This window comes from Pan paniscus, chromosome 16, assembly GCF_029289425.2.
Source record: "Pan paniscus chromosome 16, NHGRI_mPanPan1-v2.0_pri, whole genome shotgun sequence".
In the NCBI taxonomy this organism is placed as follows: Eukaryota; Metazoa; Chordata; class Mammalia; order Primates; family Hominidae; genus Pan; species Pan paniscus.
In genome coordinates, this window is record NC_073265.2 from 58,073,174 (window position 1) to 58,093,235 (window position 20,062).

The 20,062-nt window shown below is 46.8% G+C and overlaps 2 protein-coding genes across 4 annotated transcripts in view; both read right to left on the minus strand.

Moving 5' to 3' along the window:
• The window catches only part of LOC129393935 (uncharacterized), a 32,784-nt gene extending 23,005 nt beyond the window's left edge, over positions 1-9,779 (minus strand). Inside the window, exon 1 of one of the 3 annotated variants that reach the window (XR_008621029.1) lies at positions 6,463-6,621. Coding sequence is in view for 1 of the 3 variants with exons in the window: in XM_055098164.2 (XP_054954139.1) it covers positions 7,150-7,913 (764 nt within the window). In the remaining 2 variants the exon portion in view is untranslated. The other 2 variants (XR_008621028.2, XM_055098164.2) reach the window with 2 other exon arrangements.
• The window catches only part of ANP32A (acidic nuclear phosphoprotein 32 family member A), a 42,162-nt gene extending 32,009 nt beyond the window's left edge, over positions 1-10,153 (minus strand). Inside the window, exon 1 of the mRNA XM_034939020.3 lies at positions 9,786-10,153. Coding sequence (XP_034794911.1) covers positions 9,786-9,839 — 54 coding nt within the window. The 5' untranslated portion in view covers positions 9,840-10,153. The remainder of the gene's footprint in view (positions 1-9,785) is intronic.
• Between the last annotated feature and the right edge of the window lie 9,909 nt (positions 10,154-20,062).

A 20,062-nucleotide genomic window follows, 5' to 3' on the forward strand; every position in this document is an offset into this window, starting at 1 on the left:
TGTAATCCCAGCTAGTCGGGAGGCTGAGGCACGAGAATCGCTTGAACCCAGGAGGTCGAGGTTGCAGTGAGCTGAGATCAAGCCACTGCGCACTCCAACATGGGCCACAGAGTGAGACTCTGTCTGGAAAAAAAAAAAAAAAAAAAAAGAATGCTGAATCCCGCCACTGAGACATCATGCAAGATAAGAAATGAAGGCTGTTGGGATTCTTGGCACTATTTAGGAAGCAAACCAGACTTCACGTGGTGGAGTAAGAGAGGTGACAGGATGGAGAAGATAGACAATTCAGAAAGTTTAGGGAGTAGGGAGAAGAGTGGGATGGGCAGTAACTACAGCGCAACACGGGATCAATTAGAGTCTTTGCTTTAAGATGGGAGAAGCATCCCCAGCTGGAGAAGAATCCAAAGGACAGGAGTGGCTAGGTGCCCAGGAGGAACAAGGGAACTGAGGGAGGGGTGGACAAGACAAGAAGACCACTGAACTGGGAGGGATTAAGGCAGGTTCAGCCTCACAACTACTTAAGAAACCAGGAGGTTACCATTTTCTGTGAAGAGGACGTCCTGGCTGGGAGGGAAGGGGTGGAGGCCTGAAATTGCTGCTGAGGGCAGTAAGAAAAAGAGTTGCCCAGAAGAGGGACGAGTCACTTACCCTCAGTAGAAACTACCTAGAGTCCAATGTCAGGACTGTAGTGAATTCCTAGTGGGAAAAAGTAACTCCTGGTAACTTTGAGTCTCTAGCTTCTAAACCTCTTTTCCCATGGAAAGAAAATGGTTACTTTTGTATGTAATGTGTCTGCGGATAATGTAAGTTGGGTTTTTTTGAGACCGAGTTTCGCTCTTGTTGCCCAGGCTGGAATGCAGTGGCACGGTATCAGCTCACACTGCAACCTCCGTCTCCCAGGTTCAAGCGATTCTCCTGCCTCAGCCTCCAGAGTAGCTGGAATTACAGGCACCTGCCACCACACCCGGCTGATTTTTTTTTTTTTTTGTATTTTTAGTAGAGACAAGGCCAGCCTGTTCTTGAACTCCTGGCCTCAGGTGATCTGCCTGTCTTGGCCTCCCAAAGTGCTGGAAGTACAGGCGTGAGCCACTGCGCCTGGCCCTAAGTTGGTTTTTTTTTTTTTTTTTAAGTGAATGCCAGGTATGGTATTCTAGCTATGGTGTTCTAACGGCAACAACAGCTAACATTTCTTGAGAGCTTACTGTGTGCCAGACAGTGTGGCAGGCACTATTACAACCTCATTTTGCAGAGACAAAAAGGGAAGGTGCCCTGAGAGGGGCGTGCCCAAGTGCCACAGTTGGAAGTGGCGGAGGCAGGACATAACCCCACGCAGTCTATGTGGGGGAAACCAGGTGCACTGTCCTCTCTCCACAATCTTCCCTGACCCAGCATGCAAAGTGTGCAATGCACTGAAGGATGGGGCCCTGGGTGACAAGAGTGTGGAGAAGGGGCTGGGGGAACATGGCTGATGGGGGGCCACTGGCACCAGGAACGTTGGAAGGCACCTGTCTGGGGTAGGAGCCTAGGATTGAGTCCTTATGCTGAGAAGGTTGGAGGGGAGAAAAACAAGACATAAGGAGAGCAGCTGGAGAAGATGGGATGGGCTGGTTTAAAACAGAAGTCATGATTGACCCTCAGTGGAGAGGCCTCACAAAGTTACCAAGGGCATCCTCTCATTCCCCCAAACAAAACTACAAGTATTGAGTATAAAGAAACCTTAATATTCATCTTTTAATGGCTTTCAAACATTAACAAATAATGAAACTAATTTGTAGGTCCAAGCCAGTCAGTTTTTTTTTTAATGAATAAAAGTGTTTTACATGTAGTAAGGGAGGAGCATGGTGTCGGTTTTTCACAAAACACAGGAATGCATGTACATACCAGGGAGTGGTGTAAAATGTATTTCTCACTACTAGGAGCAGAAAGTTCAAAAGCCACTGATCTAATTCAACACTCCCATTTTAGAATTTTAGAATGGAGAAAACAGAGGCTCAAAGAAGCCAAACAACTTGTCCAACTTACTTAATAGCAAAGCCGAGAAGAGCATCCAAGTCTTTAATAGTTCTCTGGTAATTTCCTCACCAAACCAGAATCTCCAAATGTAAATACCTCTGGGAAAAACAGTGCTGACTTTAATCCACATTAGAGTAAATAACAGTGGAGTAGTAAGTAAGCTGATCTTTTAGATCTGCTGCCTGGAGCAAGTTTTGGTAAAGGAAACAGTAGCTGAATGAATTCAGGGGGCAGCTGTGGAGCTAAAACAAAATAAATCTGAGGGAAAGCACTGGGTTGCAGGGTGTGGCCCAGCAGGCCCAGGACAGGGCTTGGTGTGGTAGAATAAAGGGACTTTTATCTTCCTTAGAGTCTGTATATCATCAGGACAGCTAGTTCTAGACAAGGAGGCTGCTTCCATGTCTGAGAAGGTGGCTCACGGCCATGGTGCTTTGCTCATCTAGTTTCAACAAATTTTATTAAATGAGAAGTTCTGAATAACAGATGCCTTCACAAATCTCTGTCCCTGCCAGACTCCATCTCTTTAATGAAAACATCATTGTTGGGTATTTATCATTTGTTGTATAATTCTATTTCAAAGCTATAGAAGATTCAGAGTCAGGTCCATGTTTCTCTACTTGAAGGCAGTGGTGCTGGGGGACTGGGAGAGGGTAGTTCCTAGGAGACCAGAGAACTAGCTAGAGCAAGGGATGGACTGCCAAAACAAAGAGGAGGGATGCTGGTGGCAAACATTTCTAAAGGAATGCCTTAGACACCAGAGCTATGAGCCTCCTCTTAAACTAAGTTAGAATTCAGGCCAGACAATTGGGCCACGTTCATTGGGCCAGGGCCCAATCACCAACAAGCTCCCTGCTCCTTTCCTAAGTGACTGCACCAAAATAGCGAAGGCATGAGATGTCTGAAGAGTATCCTACACAATTTCCAGGAAGTTGTTTTTTTTTTTTTTTTTTTTTGAGACAGAGTCTCGCTCTGTCCCCCAGGCCGGAGTGCAGTGGCGCGATCTCTGCTCACTGCAAGTTCTGCCTCCCGGGTTCACGGCATTCTCCTGCCTCAGCCTCCGGAATAGCTGGGACCACAGGCACCCGCCACCATGCCCGGCTAATTTTTTGTATTTTTACTAGAGACGGGGTTTCACCGTGTTAGCCAGGATGGTCTTGATCTCCTGACCTGGTGATCCACCCGCCTCGGCCTCCCAAAGTGCTGGGATTACAGGCGTGAGCCACTGCACCCAGCCTCCAGGAAGTTTTTTATTTCAATGTGATGTAATTAATTTGGACCCAAGCTCTGGGATGGACAGCTCTGAAAGCTCAAGCAGATGTCTTTCCAATGGTATTGAAGAAGGGGGCCAGGCACGCTGGCTCACACCTGTAATCCCAGCGCTTTGGGATGCCAAGGTGGGCAGATCACTTGAGTCCAGGAGTTTGAGACCAGCCTGGGCAACATGGCAAAACCTCGTCTCTACAAAAATTATAAAATAAATAAATAAAAAAGGAAACAAGTCTCATACTGCTATGGGGAAAGAAAAAAAAAAGAAAGATGGCCAACTGTGTAAGTCTAGAGTAAGCCACCTTGAGAGGCTGGTGGTGCAGCAGCAGCAGGAGAGGGAATTGGGGCTGTGGTGTGCTGTCATAACACAGGCTGCTGTTATGGGGACTAGGATTTGTCCCCTTGAATTTATCTCCTCCTCCCCTTGACCTGGCCAATTTTATAACCATTCCTTCCGTTCATTAGCTCAGGCACAAGACGCTAGAGGGAAAAACTTCTGAAACTCAAAGCCACTATGCTGCTGGTTCATTCCCCAGGAAACACGCATGGTAGAAAAGCAGCAGGCCAAAAACTAGAGATTCCAGGATTATCTGTCATTTTCAAAGATCTGGGCTCTGAAAGGCTGATGTCAGCCACTGGGTGCACAGCTGCCCCACCTTTGGTTCAAGCCTCAAAGCTCTAACCGTTGCAATCCAAAGCTCTTTCTATCTCTGAGATGACATCTAGAACCTAAGAGTGACCATTCAACTACAAGATACACAGAAGGCTTTGACATGTTCTGAGTACACAACGAAGAATTTCAGCTGGCTATACAGAACTCTAGACGAGAAGTGCTTCATACTAAACCAGTAACAAGGATAATTTCTCTTCCTATGGAGGTTCCTGGGTTGAGGCTGATTTCCACTAGGCACCAATTACTTACAGGGCACAGAACACATAAAAGGACTTAAAAAGACCCTGAGAGTACCACCCAAATATATGGCTTGCCATTTGCTTAAACAAAGCACAACACTAGATCCCAGGGGCCCACCCTCCAATCTACTGAACCACCTTTTCAGCAAACCTCTTCTGCAAAGGGGGCAGATAGTAAACTTTATCAAGAGCCAAAATTAAGAACACTACATAGGGACTTTTATAACAAGAGAAAAATCTAACACATTTCCACAGTTCTTTTATTGATAAAGTTCAGAATATATTGAGTACAATTTTTTTTTTTTGTAACGAGATCTGCTAACGAGACAAGTGGATTTCTTATTTTTTGGGGGAATAACATTTCAAGTCATTGGGATTCAAAGAGTGTTCCATACCATCAAATTGACTGCAACGTTTATATGTACAAATAATTCTTAGCTCATGACTGTACAAAAATTGGGAGCTCAGTTATAGTTTGGTGATTGCTGTGGTACTCCTGTGATTGGGGTGGAGCCCAGGAATCTGCATTTTACATGCCTCTCACGTGATTCTGGTAATGGGCCATGGACCCAATGAACTATCCAATCCTCGGAATCTCTGTCCACCGAAGGGGCCTGTGGTTTTGCAGTGCGAGAACCCGGCTGTGCCACCTACCAGTTGCTCAACCTCTCCAAAAATCAGATGATTCATCCTCACAACAGGGGTGGCATTGCACTGCTTGGCCTACCCTTAAAGAGTTGCTGGGATGATTAAGTGAGATGATCCATGAGGTGCTATGAGCATACTATGTCCCAGATACTAAAGACATGCCAGTTATGTTGAGTTTTTTTGGCTGCAGATGCAGACTGCCTGAGCAGCTCCTGCTTGTCTTCTCCTTACTCAAAATGTGTCCCCCAGCACCTTAAAGGCCAGATCCACTTCAACCTAACCCACTGTGATGTGCTAAAGCAAACTCAGTGCAAGGCTTCATAAAATGATAATCCACAGCCCCTGGTCCTGAACTTCCTGGCCCTCTAATATCTCCAACCAGGATGCTATCCACTCTTCATTTCAGCATCTTCAATAATAGAAAACTCATTCTCCTTCTACGGTGGCACCACTCCAAAGCTGGAGAAGAAAAAGCTCTTCCTTACAGTATCTTAAGAAAAAAAGGGTGTTTCAAAGGAGGCAGTAGAGTGTAGAGGTTGAGTATGCAGACTGGCTGAGTTTGAATCCTGGTTCTGCCACTCACTGGTCACATGATAACCCCTGTATGCCTCAATTTCCATATGCACAATGACGATGATAATAATAATACCTACCTCATAGTGCTGTTGTGGGGACTAAATTAGTTGATACATGTAATCCACTTAAGAAATGTGCCAGACACAGCGTGGTTGCTATGTAAGCATTAGCTAATATTGTTATTATCCTAAACCATGGAGGAGCTCAAAGTAATGCCTGGAAGCACCCTGATATGTCTCCGAGACTAACACTGTCATATAGACGGCATATACTGAGGGCCATATCAAACCAGTTTTGTCATCATTTACTGATTAAATAGGATTATTCCGTTTTACAGGTGAAGAAACAAAGCTTCAAAAAGGTAGGTTAAGCTCACCAGCCCAAGGTCACAAGGGCAGGTAAACGTATCCTACCTCCTTGTGGCAGGAGGAATTCAAACCCAGGTCTGTGTAATTCCTAAGCCCATCTTCATCATGGAGCCCCTCAGACTCGAAACTACTATCAGCAGCAGAACTCAACTGACTATGACCATAGGGGAACTCAGGCTCAATTTTCTGCCTGCGAGTTCCTGGTTGGCTTGCATAAACTGTAGTTAATATCATGCTACTTGAACCCAATTAGGCAGTAAGTCAGCCTGGAAAACATCATGCGATGTATTCCAAAGGTCAAAGTAAAAGCTGGCTTCCAAGGCAGCCTCTGCTGGACACTGCCATGAAAGTTAGTTTCTGCACAGATACCAGAGTTCAGCTCGTGAGGTGCTTAACCAGCACCTATATCGGCTTTTTAAAATTCTCAGAGATGCCAGCATCGGAGGACCCGACGCGACGAATTGCCTGGCTCCTAAGTCAACATCCAGAGAAAGGAGGTTTACTTTTTTCAAAAGCAAACCTTCATCCCTCTCTTTCGCTTTAGGATCTCATTACTATTGTAGCTGCCTTCTCCCAGGCAAAAATAAAAGGGGGAAGGAGCAGGTTTAGACCGAGGAGGAGGGTTCCCCTAGCCTGCAGGGCGCTGCAACATCCACCTGAAACACGGAGCTCGACCTACCTTCCCGGAGAGCCCAGCCCGGGAGGGCGTTTCCCCAACGGATCGACAACTCTTCCCTCCCGGGGAACAGGCTGCTGTCCTTGGCTTCAGTCAGGGCCACTAGAGTCGCGTGCGCGACACCCCTCACCCCCGCCAAAAGAACCTCATGTTTAATGTTCCCCTTACTCTATCACTTCCGCCGAAAGAGCAAACACCAGAGCGATCGGTTAGTCCTTAAGGCCACATTTAACTACGTCTGAGCGCCTGCAGGAGGAACGGCGAAACCCCGGAGAGGAGGGCGGGGGAGGCAGGGAGCGCGTGGGGGGGCATTTGCACAGAGGATCGTCGTCCTCCCGGCGCCGCGGCCGCCGTGACGCTCCAGCACAGCCTCAGGCCGTTGGCGCGGGGCGGAAACCCCCATCGGGGCTCACAGCACAACTGGGGGTCCCCAAAGCCAGCTCCCCCTGCCTCCTCCGCGCGGGAGGCCGTCGGGGTGATGGCGCAAGACTCCGCTCCCCCCGCCCCCCACAGCGACAACAGCCACGGTGACAAAATGGCAGCCCGGCGCCCGGCAGTCGTGCCACAGGCGCGCAGGGCCCTGGCGGCGGCTCCTGCCCCCCAGTAACGCCTCGGCGCCCTTCGGGCTCAGCCCCGGGTGGGCCTAGCCGTTAAAAAAAATAAATAAATAAAAATAAATAAATAAAACACCTGGAACTCAAAACCAGCCTAGAAAGCCACAAGGCCGGCCCCGCGCGTACTGCACCCCCGCCGCCCGCCTGCCAGCGCCCCGCGCCACATGGAGCCCGGAGCCCGCATTCCGAGCCCCGCGCCCCGCGCCGGGGAGGAGGGGCGGGGCGTGCGGCGCGAGCCCCGGGAAACATGGCTGCTCGTCCTATTTCGGCGTCGCGGCATGGCCACCAGCTCCCGGAGCCCAGTTGGGAGAGGTGCCGAAGGTGGGTGTGTGGGGGGCCCAGGGGCAGCGCGGCGGGGAGGGGCGCAGGGGGCGCGCTCCGGGAGCCATTTGTCTTAAGAACGTTTAAAAAAATACAGTTCCTCCTCCCCCAACCCTTTTGTCCCTCTTTCGCTAGCTTTCTCCCCCTCCCCCGCAAATGTGCAGAAAGTGCCCCCTCCTCCGCCACCCGCGCCCCACCCCGCCTCCAGGCAGGGGGCAGGCGTGTGGGCCGCGAGGCTGGGAGGCGAGGGGGCGAAGCGTGAGAAATCGCTCCCAGTACGGCGCGGTGCGCTCCCCTCCCCAACACACACACACACTCGGGGAAGTTTAAAGAGCCGGTTCGACCCGCTTTCCTGCTTGCTCCCGGGGGGCCGGCAGCGTCGGTCGGGTTCGCCAGGCCAGCCGCGCCCCCGCACCCACCCGCGGCGACCCCGGCCCCGCGCTTGGCGCCCTTCCCCCTCCGCGCAGGGGGCTTCCGGAAAGTACGCGGGAAGACCGCGGCCCCGGCCCCCTCCCCCATCACCACACCCAGCCCCCAAACGCTAGGCGCCGGGTCCCGGCCGGGACGAAAGCGGCCGGAGAGAGGCAAACCGCCCGCAAATAGTGCGCGGAAACTCCGGCCTCCACCGGCGGCGCCCCCTCCTCTCCCGCGGCCGCCCCCTCCCCGCCCTGCGCGCCATAAGGCACTCGCACGTCTCCAGTCCACAGCTGCGTTAAGGCGGGGAGGGGGTAGACAAAAAGGATCTTGTTTTCAAAAGTCTCACTCAGGTTTGGGGGAGGAACTAGGGAAAAGAGGAAGCGAGGCCTGCCTTCGCCGGGATTCGGGTTTAACGGGCTAGAGGGGCGACAGGCCAGCGCACGGTGCTGCCCAAACTCCCAACTCATGGAGCTCGGGCCACCGAGACTGGGGGTGTCCTCCCGCCAGCGCGTCCCCGGTCCCCCCAAGGGGCCAAGAGGGGAGCTGGCCGGAGTCTCCGCCCCAGAGCCGCCAACTCGCCGAAAACACTCAGGTTTGAAAGCGAGAGGGAGGCAGAAATAAAAACCAGCGTTCGAGTCACCCACCCTCACCTTCCCCCTCCTCAGGGGTAAGCTTTCGCTCGAGCCTCGCGATTCCCACCCGTGTAAGTTTCCTCCGGCCGTGTTCCCGCCGCTGCCCAATCAATAACGGCGGCTAGCGGGCAAACTCCCATCCTAGAGCTGCGTGTTTGCCATGCCCGCATAAACGTGGACCCAGCCAGTACCCACCACGGGCGCCAGCTCCGGGCAGCTCGCGTCCTGACAAAGTTTCCCGTGCCCATTTATTAAGCAGGCGCCGAATGGCTGCCGACGAGCCCAGCACTGAGAAAGACGGGCCGGGGGTTCGAGCTGGCGGGCACCAGGGCCCAAAGGCTGGCATCTTGGGGAAGCCGGAAGGAGCTGGGGCGAGGGGGCACCGGGACGTAGCCTTTGGGCAACTTGCACCAGCGATCGCTGGAGGCAGGGAGACGCGGGGATTATCTGTGCCTTAGCACGTTTGAAAATCCCTCCCCCTCCTTCTAATTTATCCTCCCTTCGGAAGGAAAGGAAGAAACATCAGCATCTGGCCCGAAGGTGGGGTGGAAAGAGTGAGGGAGAAAGAGGAGGAGAGGAAGGGAGGCAGAGAAAGGGAGGGAGGGAGAGAAAGGGCGCGTTCACGAACACTACAAAGTTACAAATATGGCTCCCCCGTCTCTCGCCTCATCACTGCAAAGAAATGAAGACGCACTTTAAACTCCAGCCATTCCCAACTCCGCTGCAGCCCCCTCCCCACGCGCTCTCCCCGGGGGCCTCGGCCCACATTTATCAGAAACTAAACCGGACTCGCGAAGCCCCAAACTTATTGTGTGTGCGAGCGAGCGAGCGAGAGAAAGGGAGGGGGGAGGCGCGGGAGGGGGGCGGAAGGGGGGATACATTTATAAAATGTAAAACCCCCTTTTTTTGTTGTTAAATCCAGGAGGCAGCCCCTCTCCTCCTCCTCCCTCGTTAATCTTCCCCCCAGACGGAGTCACGGGAGCAGCGATCTCCGAGGGTGATTTCGCCTTATTCTCTCCGACCCAAACGCGTGCGCCCGCCGGCCCCCGATGGGTGCACACTCGCACGCACACTCTCGCACCCACACTCGCACACGCGGGAGCACACGCACAGGTAGTCACACACCAAGGGCAGCGGCGGCGGCGGCCGGAACATGCTCGGATGGCATTGCAACCCCCCAGCCTTGCCAATTCGCTTGCAGTCCGACCCCCAAACCCGCACCTCCCGGGCGCCCCCCCCCAAAAAAAGTGCCTCCCCCCAGCGCGCGCACACACACACACACACACACACACACACAAAGTAGGAGAATGGACCGACAGAGATATTTTTGGCAAATGCTCACATCAGAGGGCGTCCTGTTCCGCAGCTCTAAATGAATCCGTCTGCCCATCTCCATCTCTCGCGCTCTCTCTCTGCAGAGGCTCCCGCGCCGGCGGAATTCAATCAATAAACCCCGAACCCACGGCCGCGCGTTTTAGGACTTTGAAGGCTCAACCAGCTCCGCTCGGTTCTCGAGCCCCCAGCACCCGCGGCGCACACTAACCTGATCGCCGTGGAGGCGGGATCTGCGGCCCCACGGACGAGCGGCAGCGGCCCGAGCCAATCGCCGCCGAGGGTCTCCGGGCAACAGCCAATGGCAGTGGCGGCGGGGGGGGGAAGGGACCAATGGGTGGGCTGCGCAGCCGGCCAGGGAGGCTCGGCCATTTGGTTGTGGTGCCGGAGACGGACCCCTTTAGATTTCGGGGCGGCTGAGGAGCGCGGCGGCTGCTCTGTGGCTGAGTGAGGGGGGTGGGCGGAATGGCGGGGGAAGGGAAGGTGACTGTGCCTCGAGGGCCGAGCCGCCCGGCCTTGCCAGCCAGCCGCCGCCTCAGCGTTCGGCCGGGGGCGGGGCCGCAGGTGCGTTCTGCGAGGGGGAGGGGCGCGGCCGGAGGGGTTGGGTCGGGGTCCCCGCCCGGCCGAGGGCTTCGCGGGGCGGCGCGACGGGGTTGCGGAAGGAGGCGGGCGGCTTGAGGTCCGGGGACCGCGGGCTGCCCAGCGGGAGGGCAGATGAAAGGCCTGGAAGGAGGAGAGGGGTCAGGGTGCAATGCCGGGAGGGGCTCGTCGGGTCCCGGGTCCGGCGGCTCGCGCTGGGGAGCGTGGCTGCCCCCGTCACCCCCGCCGCGGCTGCCCAGCCCGCGCGCCCCTTCTCCTCCGGCCTCGTCCCTGTCAGGCCGCCACCATCGCCACCCTCGTATGCATAAGTCAGTAAAAGCAAGATGCTTCCACTTTTGGATGACTTACCGCGCGGTCGCGACCCTTCCCACGAAGAGGCTTTTCACTTTGTTGTCATATTAGGTCAGCTTGGAAGAAGTGATCACCAAGAGACACCCAAGATCTTGTTTAGGCAACAAATGAATGAAGACCATGGATTAAGAACTGTTGCTGGATATGTAGAATATTAAAAGGTGGAAAAGGAAGGTGCTCATAACTCCTGGTTTTCTGGACCAAACATAATTTATGGGCTTTATAGACCTAGTGAAAGAGAACGGCGCACGGTTTATTCTAATCGTCCACCTGAGTCATTTGGTTCGGTTTGGGTTGCCAAGGAGGCTCTAACTGGAGCACTTTCTCCAGGTTTTTCGGCGTGTTTGCCTTGGGTATTTTTGAATCACATTAAGTTTTAAGAGACCTTAAAGCCCTGATGCCCACTGGGTTACCGACTTACGGCACTAAGTTGGCTGCCTGTGGCTGTTAATAAACCACGGGGATTGTTGTCAACAAGGACAGATACATCCTTACCTTTCCACACGACTGTATTTTAGTGTTTGTTTCTACATGTCTGCACTCTTCCCCACACACCTCAAGGTAGTTTTTCTGGATACATGTGTTTATTTTTCAGGAACAGGAGTTCAAAGGAGAGATAAGCCAGTATGTATGTTGCAAAGTTAAAATACTGTTGCATAATAGCAATACAGTTTCATTCTTAGACATATGAAGTTGAGGAGGAAATAAAAAGTGACAATGTAAATAAAACACATACAGAATGCTTACACTGGGGAAGAAGCTGTAGTAACTTTAATATTGCAACCTGATGGATTGCAAGTGTAAAGCCCTGCAACTAAGGATTTTACTCAGTAAATTCTTTCAGATAAAATGATAAATGGAATTTGAAGTCTGATGTTTACTCTGAGTAGGTGGGAAATGCAACATAAAAGTTAGAAGTCATTGTTTTATTTTATCTGGGTATAAATAGTATAATTTATTTAACTTGTTGACTTGCCTGTCATCCTCAGATTTTGTTAATCTTATTGAAGCCTATTTGTATAGTTGGAATTTATTCTAAGTTTTATTGGCTTCTTTGTAATACATGAGGAACCCCAAATTTCCTATTTATGCCATTGAGACAGTTGTTATTTCTGGATATGGTGTTTAGGATTGTATTCAAACAGAACTCTTCTCAAAACAGGTCAATATGGTGTGTATGATCTGTGTAACATAGGAGTCCTGAAGTTTGTGTTCTCTTTGATGGTAAATGTTCATCTTCAATTTAAAAGTTTAACCACAGTTAAGACCACGCTGCTAGCAATGCAATATGAGACAGTGTCTTTCCAGAGGAGTAATCCCTTAAAAACCAACCAATCAATGCAGAGATATGCCCCATCCAGCTTTGCTAAATAGAAGCAAATAGCTCACTTTATTGTACAAAGACTCAAGAGGAAGACTTGGAAGCCCACCCCCTCCCCCATTAAAGAGAAAGTACAGGAACAAATTAGAATCGAAAAAGTCATGGCCTGATTACTAAATCAAAACGGTAAATGTGACAGTTGTTTTTAGAAGCATCTTACATTTATACATTTTGATGACTTTTGTATTAATGTTAGAAAATTGAAAGAAGGCTTCACTGGATGTCAGTCGTTACAGAAATTGAAATATCCAAAAGTATATGTATAACCAATTGAGTAATTTCCGCTTTCCTTACATACTTGAAATAAATTTTCTTTTGCTTTTACAAATACATCTATTTGTAAGAAAATTTTCATATGATTTTGTTTTATTATTAAAAAAGGAATATAGCAAAGCCAAAGCTGAGCTGTATTTGCCCCACACAACATGACCAAATATAAAAAAAACCACTGCTCTTACATACCTTATTTTACAAAGTTGTTTTTTAAATTACATTTTATTGTATATTATAGTAGTAAATAAGTGTTCTAAGTGGCACTGCATTTCAGAAAATATAGAAAGAAATCCCATATCAAGGAATCTTCGCTGAATTTTGAAACGGAGTTGGGAACAGGTAAGAGTTCCTATCTACTGAGTAATTCTACAACAGGAATTGTGTTTGAAAGATGTAGAGTCTCTAACCTCTGAAACTAGGTTTGAGTCACACTGAGAAGAATAAATGAGATACAATTCAAAGTTTAACCCCCTAGAGAGATAGATGGCCCAGGAAGGAAAGATCTTCCCGCCTTCCAGAATATCCTCCATCAAGAACCATTCCAAATAAATGAGCAGCCTATTTTGTTCTCAAAGACATGAACAATGAGTGTCCTTAGGCTCTTTTGAAATGTGTAGGAGAGTACTGTTTTACAAATAACCATATCGTTACTATTGCCATTTTATTAGGTTGGTGCAAAAGTAATTACCATTTTTTTTAAAAAAAGGCAAAACCACAATTACTTTTGCACCAATAGCACATTTGCCCTTGTTTGGTCTCTAAAGATGGAGACCCTTTGGTTAGCATCCTTTTTATGAGTCAAGCTAATATACCCGCAGCTCAACTTTTTGTTTTTGAGCTTGAATCACATCACTGGCAATCGGCCATAGTACTCTCTTACCTACATCATGGTTCTGCTGCTTGGACCCCAAAGACAATGACATGGAAAAACTCCAGCTTAATTATGTTCTTTTTTGTTTGTATATGTAAATAGTTTTTAGGAATGTAGATTATTCTTTTGAAATCTGTGGTAACAAATGTGAAAACCACTACATTTTATTTATTTTTATTGAATAGCAAATAATGTTGAAGCCTGGGATCTAAAAAGTTAAATATTATTTTGTTTTGCTTAATAAAGTATTGGATAATTTAGAAAAAAAAAATTTTTTTAATGATTGGATAGTTACCTTATTAATGGATTGGTCAGGGAGAAAAAGCCCTGTTGGATGAAAACTGTCATATATGTGACTTTTAAAGTGAAATTAATAAGCCAGGCATGGTGATGTTCCCCTGTAGGCCCAGCTACTTGGGAGGCTGAAGTGAAAGGATCACTTGAGCCCAAGAGTTCAAGAACAGCTTGGACAACATAGCAAGACCTGTTTCTCTAAAAACAAAAAACAGTAAAAATCTTAAAAACCGCTTAAAGATGGTTGGTTTCTTTTAAAAAGGAAAAAAAGGCTCAGGTGCAGTGGCTCACGCCTGTAATCCCAACACTTTGGGAAGCTGCAGGCAGATAGCTTGAGCTCAGGAGTTCGAGACCAGCCTGGGCAACATGGTGAAACCCCATCTTTACCAAAAATGAAAAAAAAAAAAAATTAGCCTGGCATGGTGGCGTGCACCTGTGGTCCCAGCTACAATAGAGGCTGAGGTGGGAGGATCCCTTGAGCCCGGGAGGTGGAGATTGCAGTGAGTAGAGATCACGCCTCGGCACTCCAGCCTGGGCAACATAGCCAGATACTGTCTCATTAAAAAAAAAAAAAAAAAAAAAGGCCGGGCGCGGTGGCTCATGCCTGTAATCCCAGCACTTTGGGAGGCCGAGGTGGGCGGATCACGTGGTCAGGAGATCGAGACCATCCTGGCTAACACGGTGAAACCCCGTCTGTATTAAAAATACAAAAAATTAGCCGGGTGAGGTGGTGCACGCCTGTAGTCCCAGCTACTCGGGAGGCTGAGGCAGGAGAATGGCGTCAACCCGGAAGGCGGAGCTTGCAGTGAGCAGAGATCACTCCATTGCACTCCAGCCTGGGCGACAGAGCGAGACTCCGTCTCAAAAAAAAAAAAAAAAAAAAAAAAAAAAAGCCAGGTATGGTGGCTCACGCCTGTAATCCCAGCACTTTGGGAGGCCAAGGCGGGTGGATCACCTGAAGTCAGGAGTTCGAGACCAGCCTGGCCAACATGGTGAAATGCCATCTCTACTAAAAATACACACACACAAAAAAAGCCGGGCTTGGTGGCACGTGCCTATAATCCCAGCTACTCAGGAGGCAGAGGCGGGAGACTTACTTGAACCCGGGAGGCAGAGGTTGCCATGTGCCAAAATCGCGCCATTGCACTCCAGCCTGGGCAACAAGAGTGAAACTCCATCTCAAAAAAAAAAAAAAAAAAAAAAAAAATCACTTGCACACTTGTTTGGAAGTCTCTAGAAATTTTGTGAATCGGTTTCTTAAATATATTTATTAAAGACAGTTTTGAAGTAGCAATGAGGGAAGTTTGTTTACCATTCATCAGGAAGAAAACCAGAGCTGTAAGCTCTTACTTTTAGTATTAAAATATGGCTGTGAAGGAAAAAAATAAATGCCTTAAAGACAAATAATGGAATGAGGAGCCATAGAACAAAGTGACATAAGGCAATTTTGGTTGAAAAATAGAAATGCAATTAATTTAGATTCCACTAATTTGTTTTAATCCATCTAGAGTTGAGGTTTACCTCTATGAAGAAAAGAATACTAAAATCTATTAAGATATGAGGTAGAGATCAGACTTTTTAAGAACTTTTAATGTTTTTACCATTTGCAAATGGCATTTATAACTTTCGTATACATAGTAAAATTATGTATACAATAATTAAATCCTCTTAGATTCTCTGCTTTGTAATGGCAATTATTATTTGTACCTCTAAGTAATGATCTATTTGTAAAAAATTTTCTACAGCGCCTCTTGAATTAGAGATCAATTTAATGCATTCTGAGAAATTAGTAAATTTTTAACGTATTTCTAGTTGAAATATTGGGTTCTTTCAGGCGAGTATATGTATACCCTAAACTTTCTTTGGAAGTTCTGGATCCTAGCAACTATAATATAAAAACTTTGAATTCATTTGTACATGATGAAATGAGATAGCCATGATAGGTGTTAGAGGACTTTTACCCAGTGGAGGAACATGTTTTACTCTGCTGCATTGGTCTTTTTTTTTTTTTTTTTTTTTTTCCTTTCTTTTTGAGACAGGGTCTCACTGCCACCCAGGCTGGAGTGCAGTGATGCGATCATGGCTCACTGCAGCCTTGACCTCTTGGGCTCAAGCAGTCCTCCTGCCTCAGCCTCCCAAGTAACTGGGGCCACAGGCATGCACCACCACACCTGGCTAATTTTAAAATTTTTATAGAGATGAAGTCTCACCATGTTGGCCAGGCTAGTCTCAAGCTCCTGGGCTCAAGCGATCCACCTGCCTGGGCCTTCCAAAGTGCTGGGATTACAGATATGAGCCGTGGTGCCCAGCCTTGCATTGGTCTTATAACTCAATAATGTACGTGAAATTATTGTATATGCCTTCTTGTATATGAGAATTACCACTTCTACATATATATTGGAGGGCAAGTCAAGTAAGTGTGACAAACATTTTTCACTAGGCTAGGCCAACTCATGTCTGTGTTCATGTTGAGAAGTAATTCTATAGATAAGGCAGAAGAGCAGACAAACTCAGGATACAAGTGTGCAAAGATGTATAACAGACATGTTGATCATTGTATCATAGCATTTTTATAATAGCGAAAGAAAGAAAAGAAAGGGGAAGAGGGAAAATGAAAAAGAAAAAAACAGAAAAGATTCATATGCCCAGGAAAAAAGTCTGGGAGAGTATGTACCAAAAAATGTTTAAAAACTTTGATTACAATGGTTTTGCATGGGTGATGAGGTCATAGTGGTTTTTGATTTTGGGGTCTTTTATTTGTCTATATTTAAAAAGTTTTCCATTGATAATTTTTGCAATGAAACAGGTATTTTAATGGAAATTATAGGTGTAGATGATATGTGGAATGTTTATGCTAGTCAGAATTTTTGGTGAAGATAACAGAAATTTACCTTGACCAACACAAGAAAAAGGCAATTTTTATAAGTCTGTCACAGAACCAAAGAACAAGGTCCAGGAAAGAAGAAGCCAGGGAAGCTGGCAATTTGGAGCACAGCCAAGATGGTCCCTGCCCTAGGTAAAGTCTTCAGAGGACCTCACACCTCAGAAGTCATCTCTGCTATGGGCTGTGAATCCCACCATACCTACAATGATCTCAGCATCCTGCCTTTTTGTGTCACTCCCTCGAGGTTCAAAGCCCTTGGCAAGAACATTTGCAGATGCCCCAGCTGTCAGAGAAAAAAGATTATCTTCCTCCTTTAGCTTCCACAGTGGGATGTGTGACCCTGCCTCCTGCCTATTTTAGGACTCTGCCTAAACTAAGTGTTCTGGTGCTAGGTGACCAAAACCAAAACTCCACGAACATGTTCTAACAAAATAATGCTGTGAAGGTTTCCTGATGATCCATGTTACTCCCATATATCTCCCCTCTTCCTCCCTACTACTTACCAGCAAGAGACCGTACCACCTATTTAGGATCAATGTAAAGCAGAGCTAATATCTGAAATCCCAGTTTCTTTTCAAATGCTTCCCTTTCCAAATTTGAAGCCAGAAGAAACAATGTATCACTGCTGATGTCAATAAGACTTCCTCGGCTGGGCACCGTGGCTCACACCTGTAATCCCAGCACTTTTTCAGACCGAGGTGGGCAGATCAGTTGAGGTCAGGAGTTCAAGACCAGCCTGGCCAACATGGTGAAACCCCAACTCTACTAAAAATACAAAAGTTAGCTCAGTGTGGTGGCACACGCCTGTAATCCCATCTACTTGGGAGGCTGAGGCAGGAGGATCGCTTGAACCTGGGAAGTGGAGGTTGCAACTAGCCAAGATGGTGCCACTGCACTCCAGCCTGGGTGACAGAGTTAGACTCCGTCTCAAAAAAAAAAAAAAAAAAAAAAAAAAAAAAGACTGTACCGCAGCAGAACTGGTGATAATCTTAAGATTTGGAAAGGAAATGTCCCTAGTAGAGATATTTGATTTAAATTACAAGGAATTTAGTTCTAAGGGATAATCGACATATTTCATAAATAAATGCAGATATCTCTAGATATCAAATGATAAAAGATCTTGAGCAGTGATGGATTACTGCTAATGGGTTTCTGTCTGCTACTCTGAGCACAGTTCAGGCTCAAGTTAAGAACTGACATGAAGGGTTTGAGAATTTAGTCAAAATCTGGAAGTAGGCAGGTGGTCACAGGCTAAGAGTTCATAACCGGATGCAGTCGTTGAAGGACAATTGTGAAGAAAAAATGCTGATGGTGAAACGAATGCAAAAACCACAAACACATTGAAGAGGCCTATATTCCTGGGAACAAAGAGGAAGGTTATCAATGATGTGCTTGTAGAAAACATATCAATACTGGAATATTGTCTTCTTTCCCATCATTTCAGGTCAGTTAGCTTAGATTACTATTCAGCTAGAAAAAACAAATGATACCCTTGCAAGGACTCTGAACAATATTGGAATTCAGCTGTTTTGTTTCTAATAAAACATGGTTTAACTGTTACATGAATAGAAGTTCCTTATAAGTGCCAATTACTTCTTTCCAGAGAAGCAGTGCTAAAGATTCTGTTCATTGGTACACTAAGTGTTCTTCATGACCCAGTGTTTTATTTCCTATAAGTTAGCTTTTTTTCTCAGATGATTTAATGAAAATTATGGCAGTCTGCGCATTGTTCAGCAAAATCCATTTCCTCTTCTCCTTGAACACAAAGCTTGACTATGTTTCCTAGATGGCCCTTGCAGTTAGTTGGGGCCATGTGACTGGGTTCTAGCTTGTTGATTATAAGTGGAAGTGATGCTGCCACTTAAAGGCTTGAAAGTGCCACTGCATACTGACTGAGATGCAGTGGAAGCCTTGTGTTTATGAGGTGGACCCCCTCTCAGGCTGAAATGTCTCTTAAGAGTCATTTCAGCAACCTATTTACTTGCCCACCAAGAGAGAAATTGTGACTAAGAAACTTTTATGGGGCTGTGCCATTATATGCTTGTATCCGTTTGTTACTGTAGCCTATGCTAGTAACTAATACAATAATAAAGGTTTTTTTCAGTCTTAGTTTTCTATTCATTTGTAGACCAATTGTAAATGTGAATATTGTATTTCCATTGTATCTTGGCTTACATGTTCAAAGCACCATAAAACAGATAAAAGGATTATATTAACAAGTACTTAATGAAGAAAAGATCAGTGCAAGGGAGTCTATGGAATAACATGCAAATATGTCTCTTTCCCCCAAACTTAGTGGGTGGCTCATAGTAAGTATAAAATAAATGCCTGTTGTTTCATCAATAAGTAGTCCTCCCCTCTCAAGCTGCAGACTGACATTTTAATTGCTCATTGGACATTTCCAAACAGGTATCTTACAGGAACAAACCACATGACATTTCCAAAACGAATCTCTTCCTTGCCAGCCTCTGCCTACTCTGCCTCCACCAAACTACCTTTATCCTTCTGGCTCTCCTGTTTTGATTAATGGTACCCTTGGAACTGTCCTCTGTTGACTCCCATAACCAAATGGTTAACTCGTCCTCTAAGTTTCCAACTACCTTTCCTCCTATCAGCCCCACTTTTTCACCACTCTATCCAAGCAAGCTCGCCCCACCCTTTCTCATGTCTAAATTGGCACCGTGTGCTAAGAGTTCCCAGGCTTTGGGTTTTCTCACCAATAACATTTCAAAAAAGGGTTTAGGACCAACATAGAATTCCCAACTTTTAATTTTGCCAGATAAAGACATTCTTTAAAAAACTTATCTTTTATTGTTCTATAGACTATTTTTAAAATGGCAATGTAGGGAGGACTCAGCTTTAGAATATAGGACACTCCTCTACATTGAATTTAATTTTATGAGAATTCACTACCTTGTTCAAGATTGAGTAGTTGGAAACTCTTGTCTAGATCAGCACTGGCCCTGAGGTCTTGATGTGGTTTTGTGGCCAGATGAATGTTTCTGAGTTCCAGTTCCAGTGCTCCTCCGGTCAACAACAGCCTCTCTGGTTCCCTGTGGCCTGCTTTCCCCCACCTGGCATTAAAACTCCCCAAAGAAGGCCTCATACTACCTTCCAGTGTTATCTCTAATTTCCAGGCAAATTAGACCTTCTGTTATTCCTTTTTCTTTTCTATCTTTGACTATGCAGTTCTTGCACCTGTACAGTCTATCCTTTTTTCCCCACCACGCAAAATTCTACCCAAAATTTAAGACCACATTTGATATCATTGCCTCCTTTGAAACCTTTGATGATCCATTTTACCCACACAAACAAGAGCTTTCCTCTCCTTGAACTTGCATAACATGGTAAAGTATAGCAAGTGGCTGCTTTCTTCCACATGCTGTGCTTATTTACCTCTCCCACAAAATTACAATAAATCCTTAAAGATAAGAAAAATGTTTGATTCATTTTTATTACCCCTCCATTATTTGAACATTAAATGTTGAATATATATTTAATGACTTAATCAATACTTTAGACATAGTGAACTCCAGACTTTAAAAAGTATCTTTGAAACGTTTAAATAACTTTAATCTTCAATGTCAAGTAAATAACAGTAGGGTATTGGGGAAACAGAGATTGCTAAGTAAC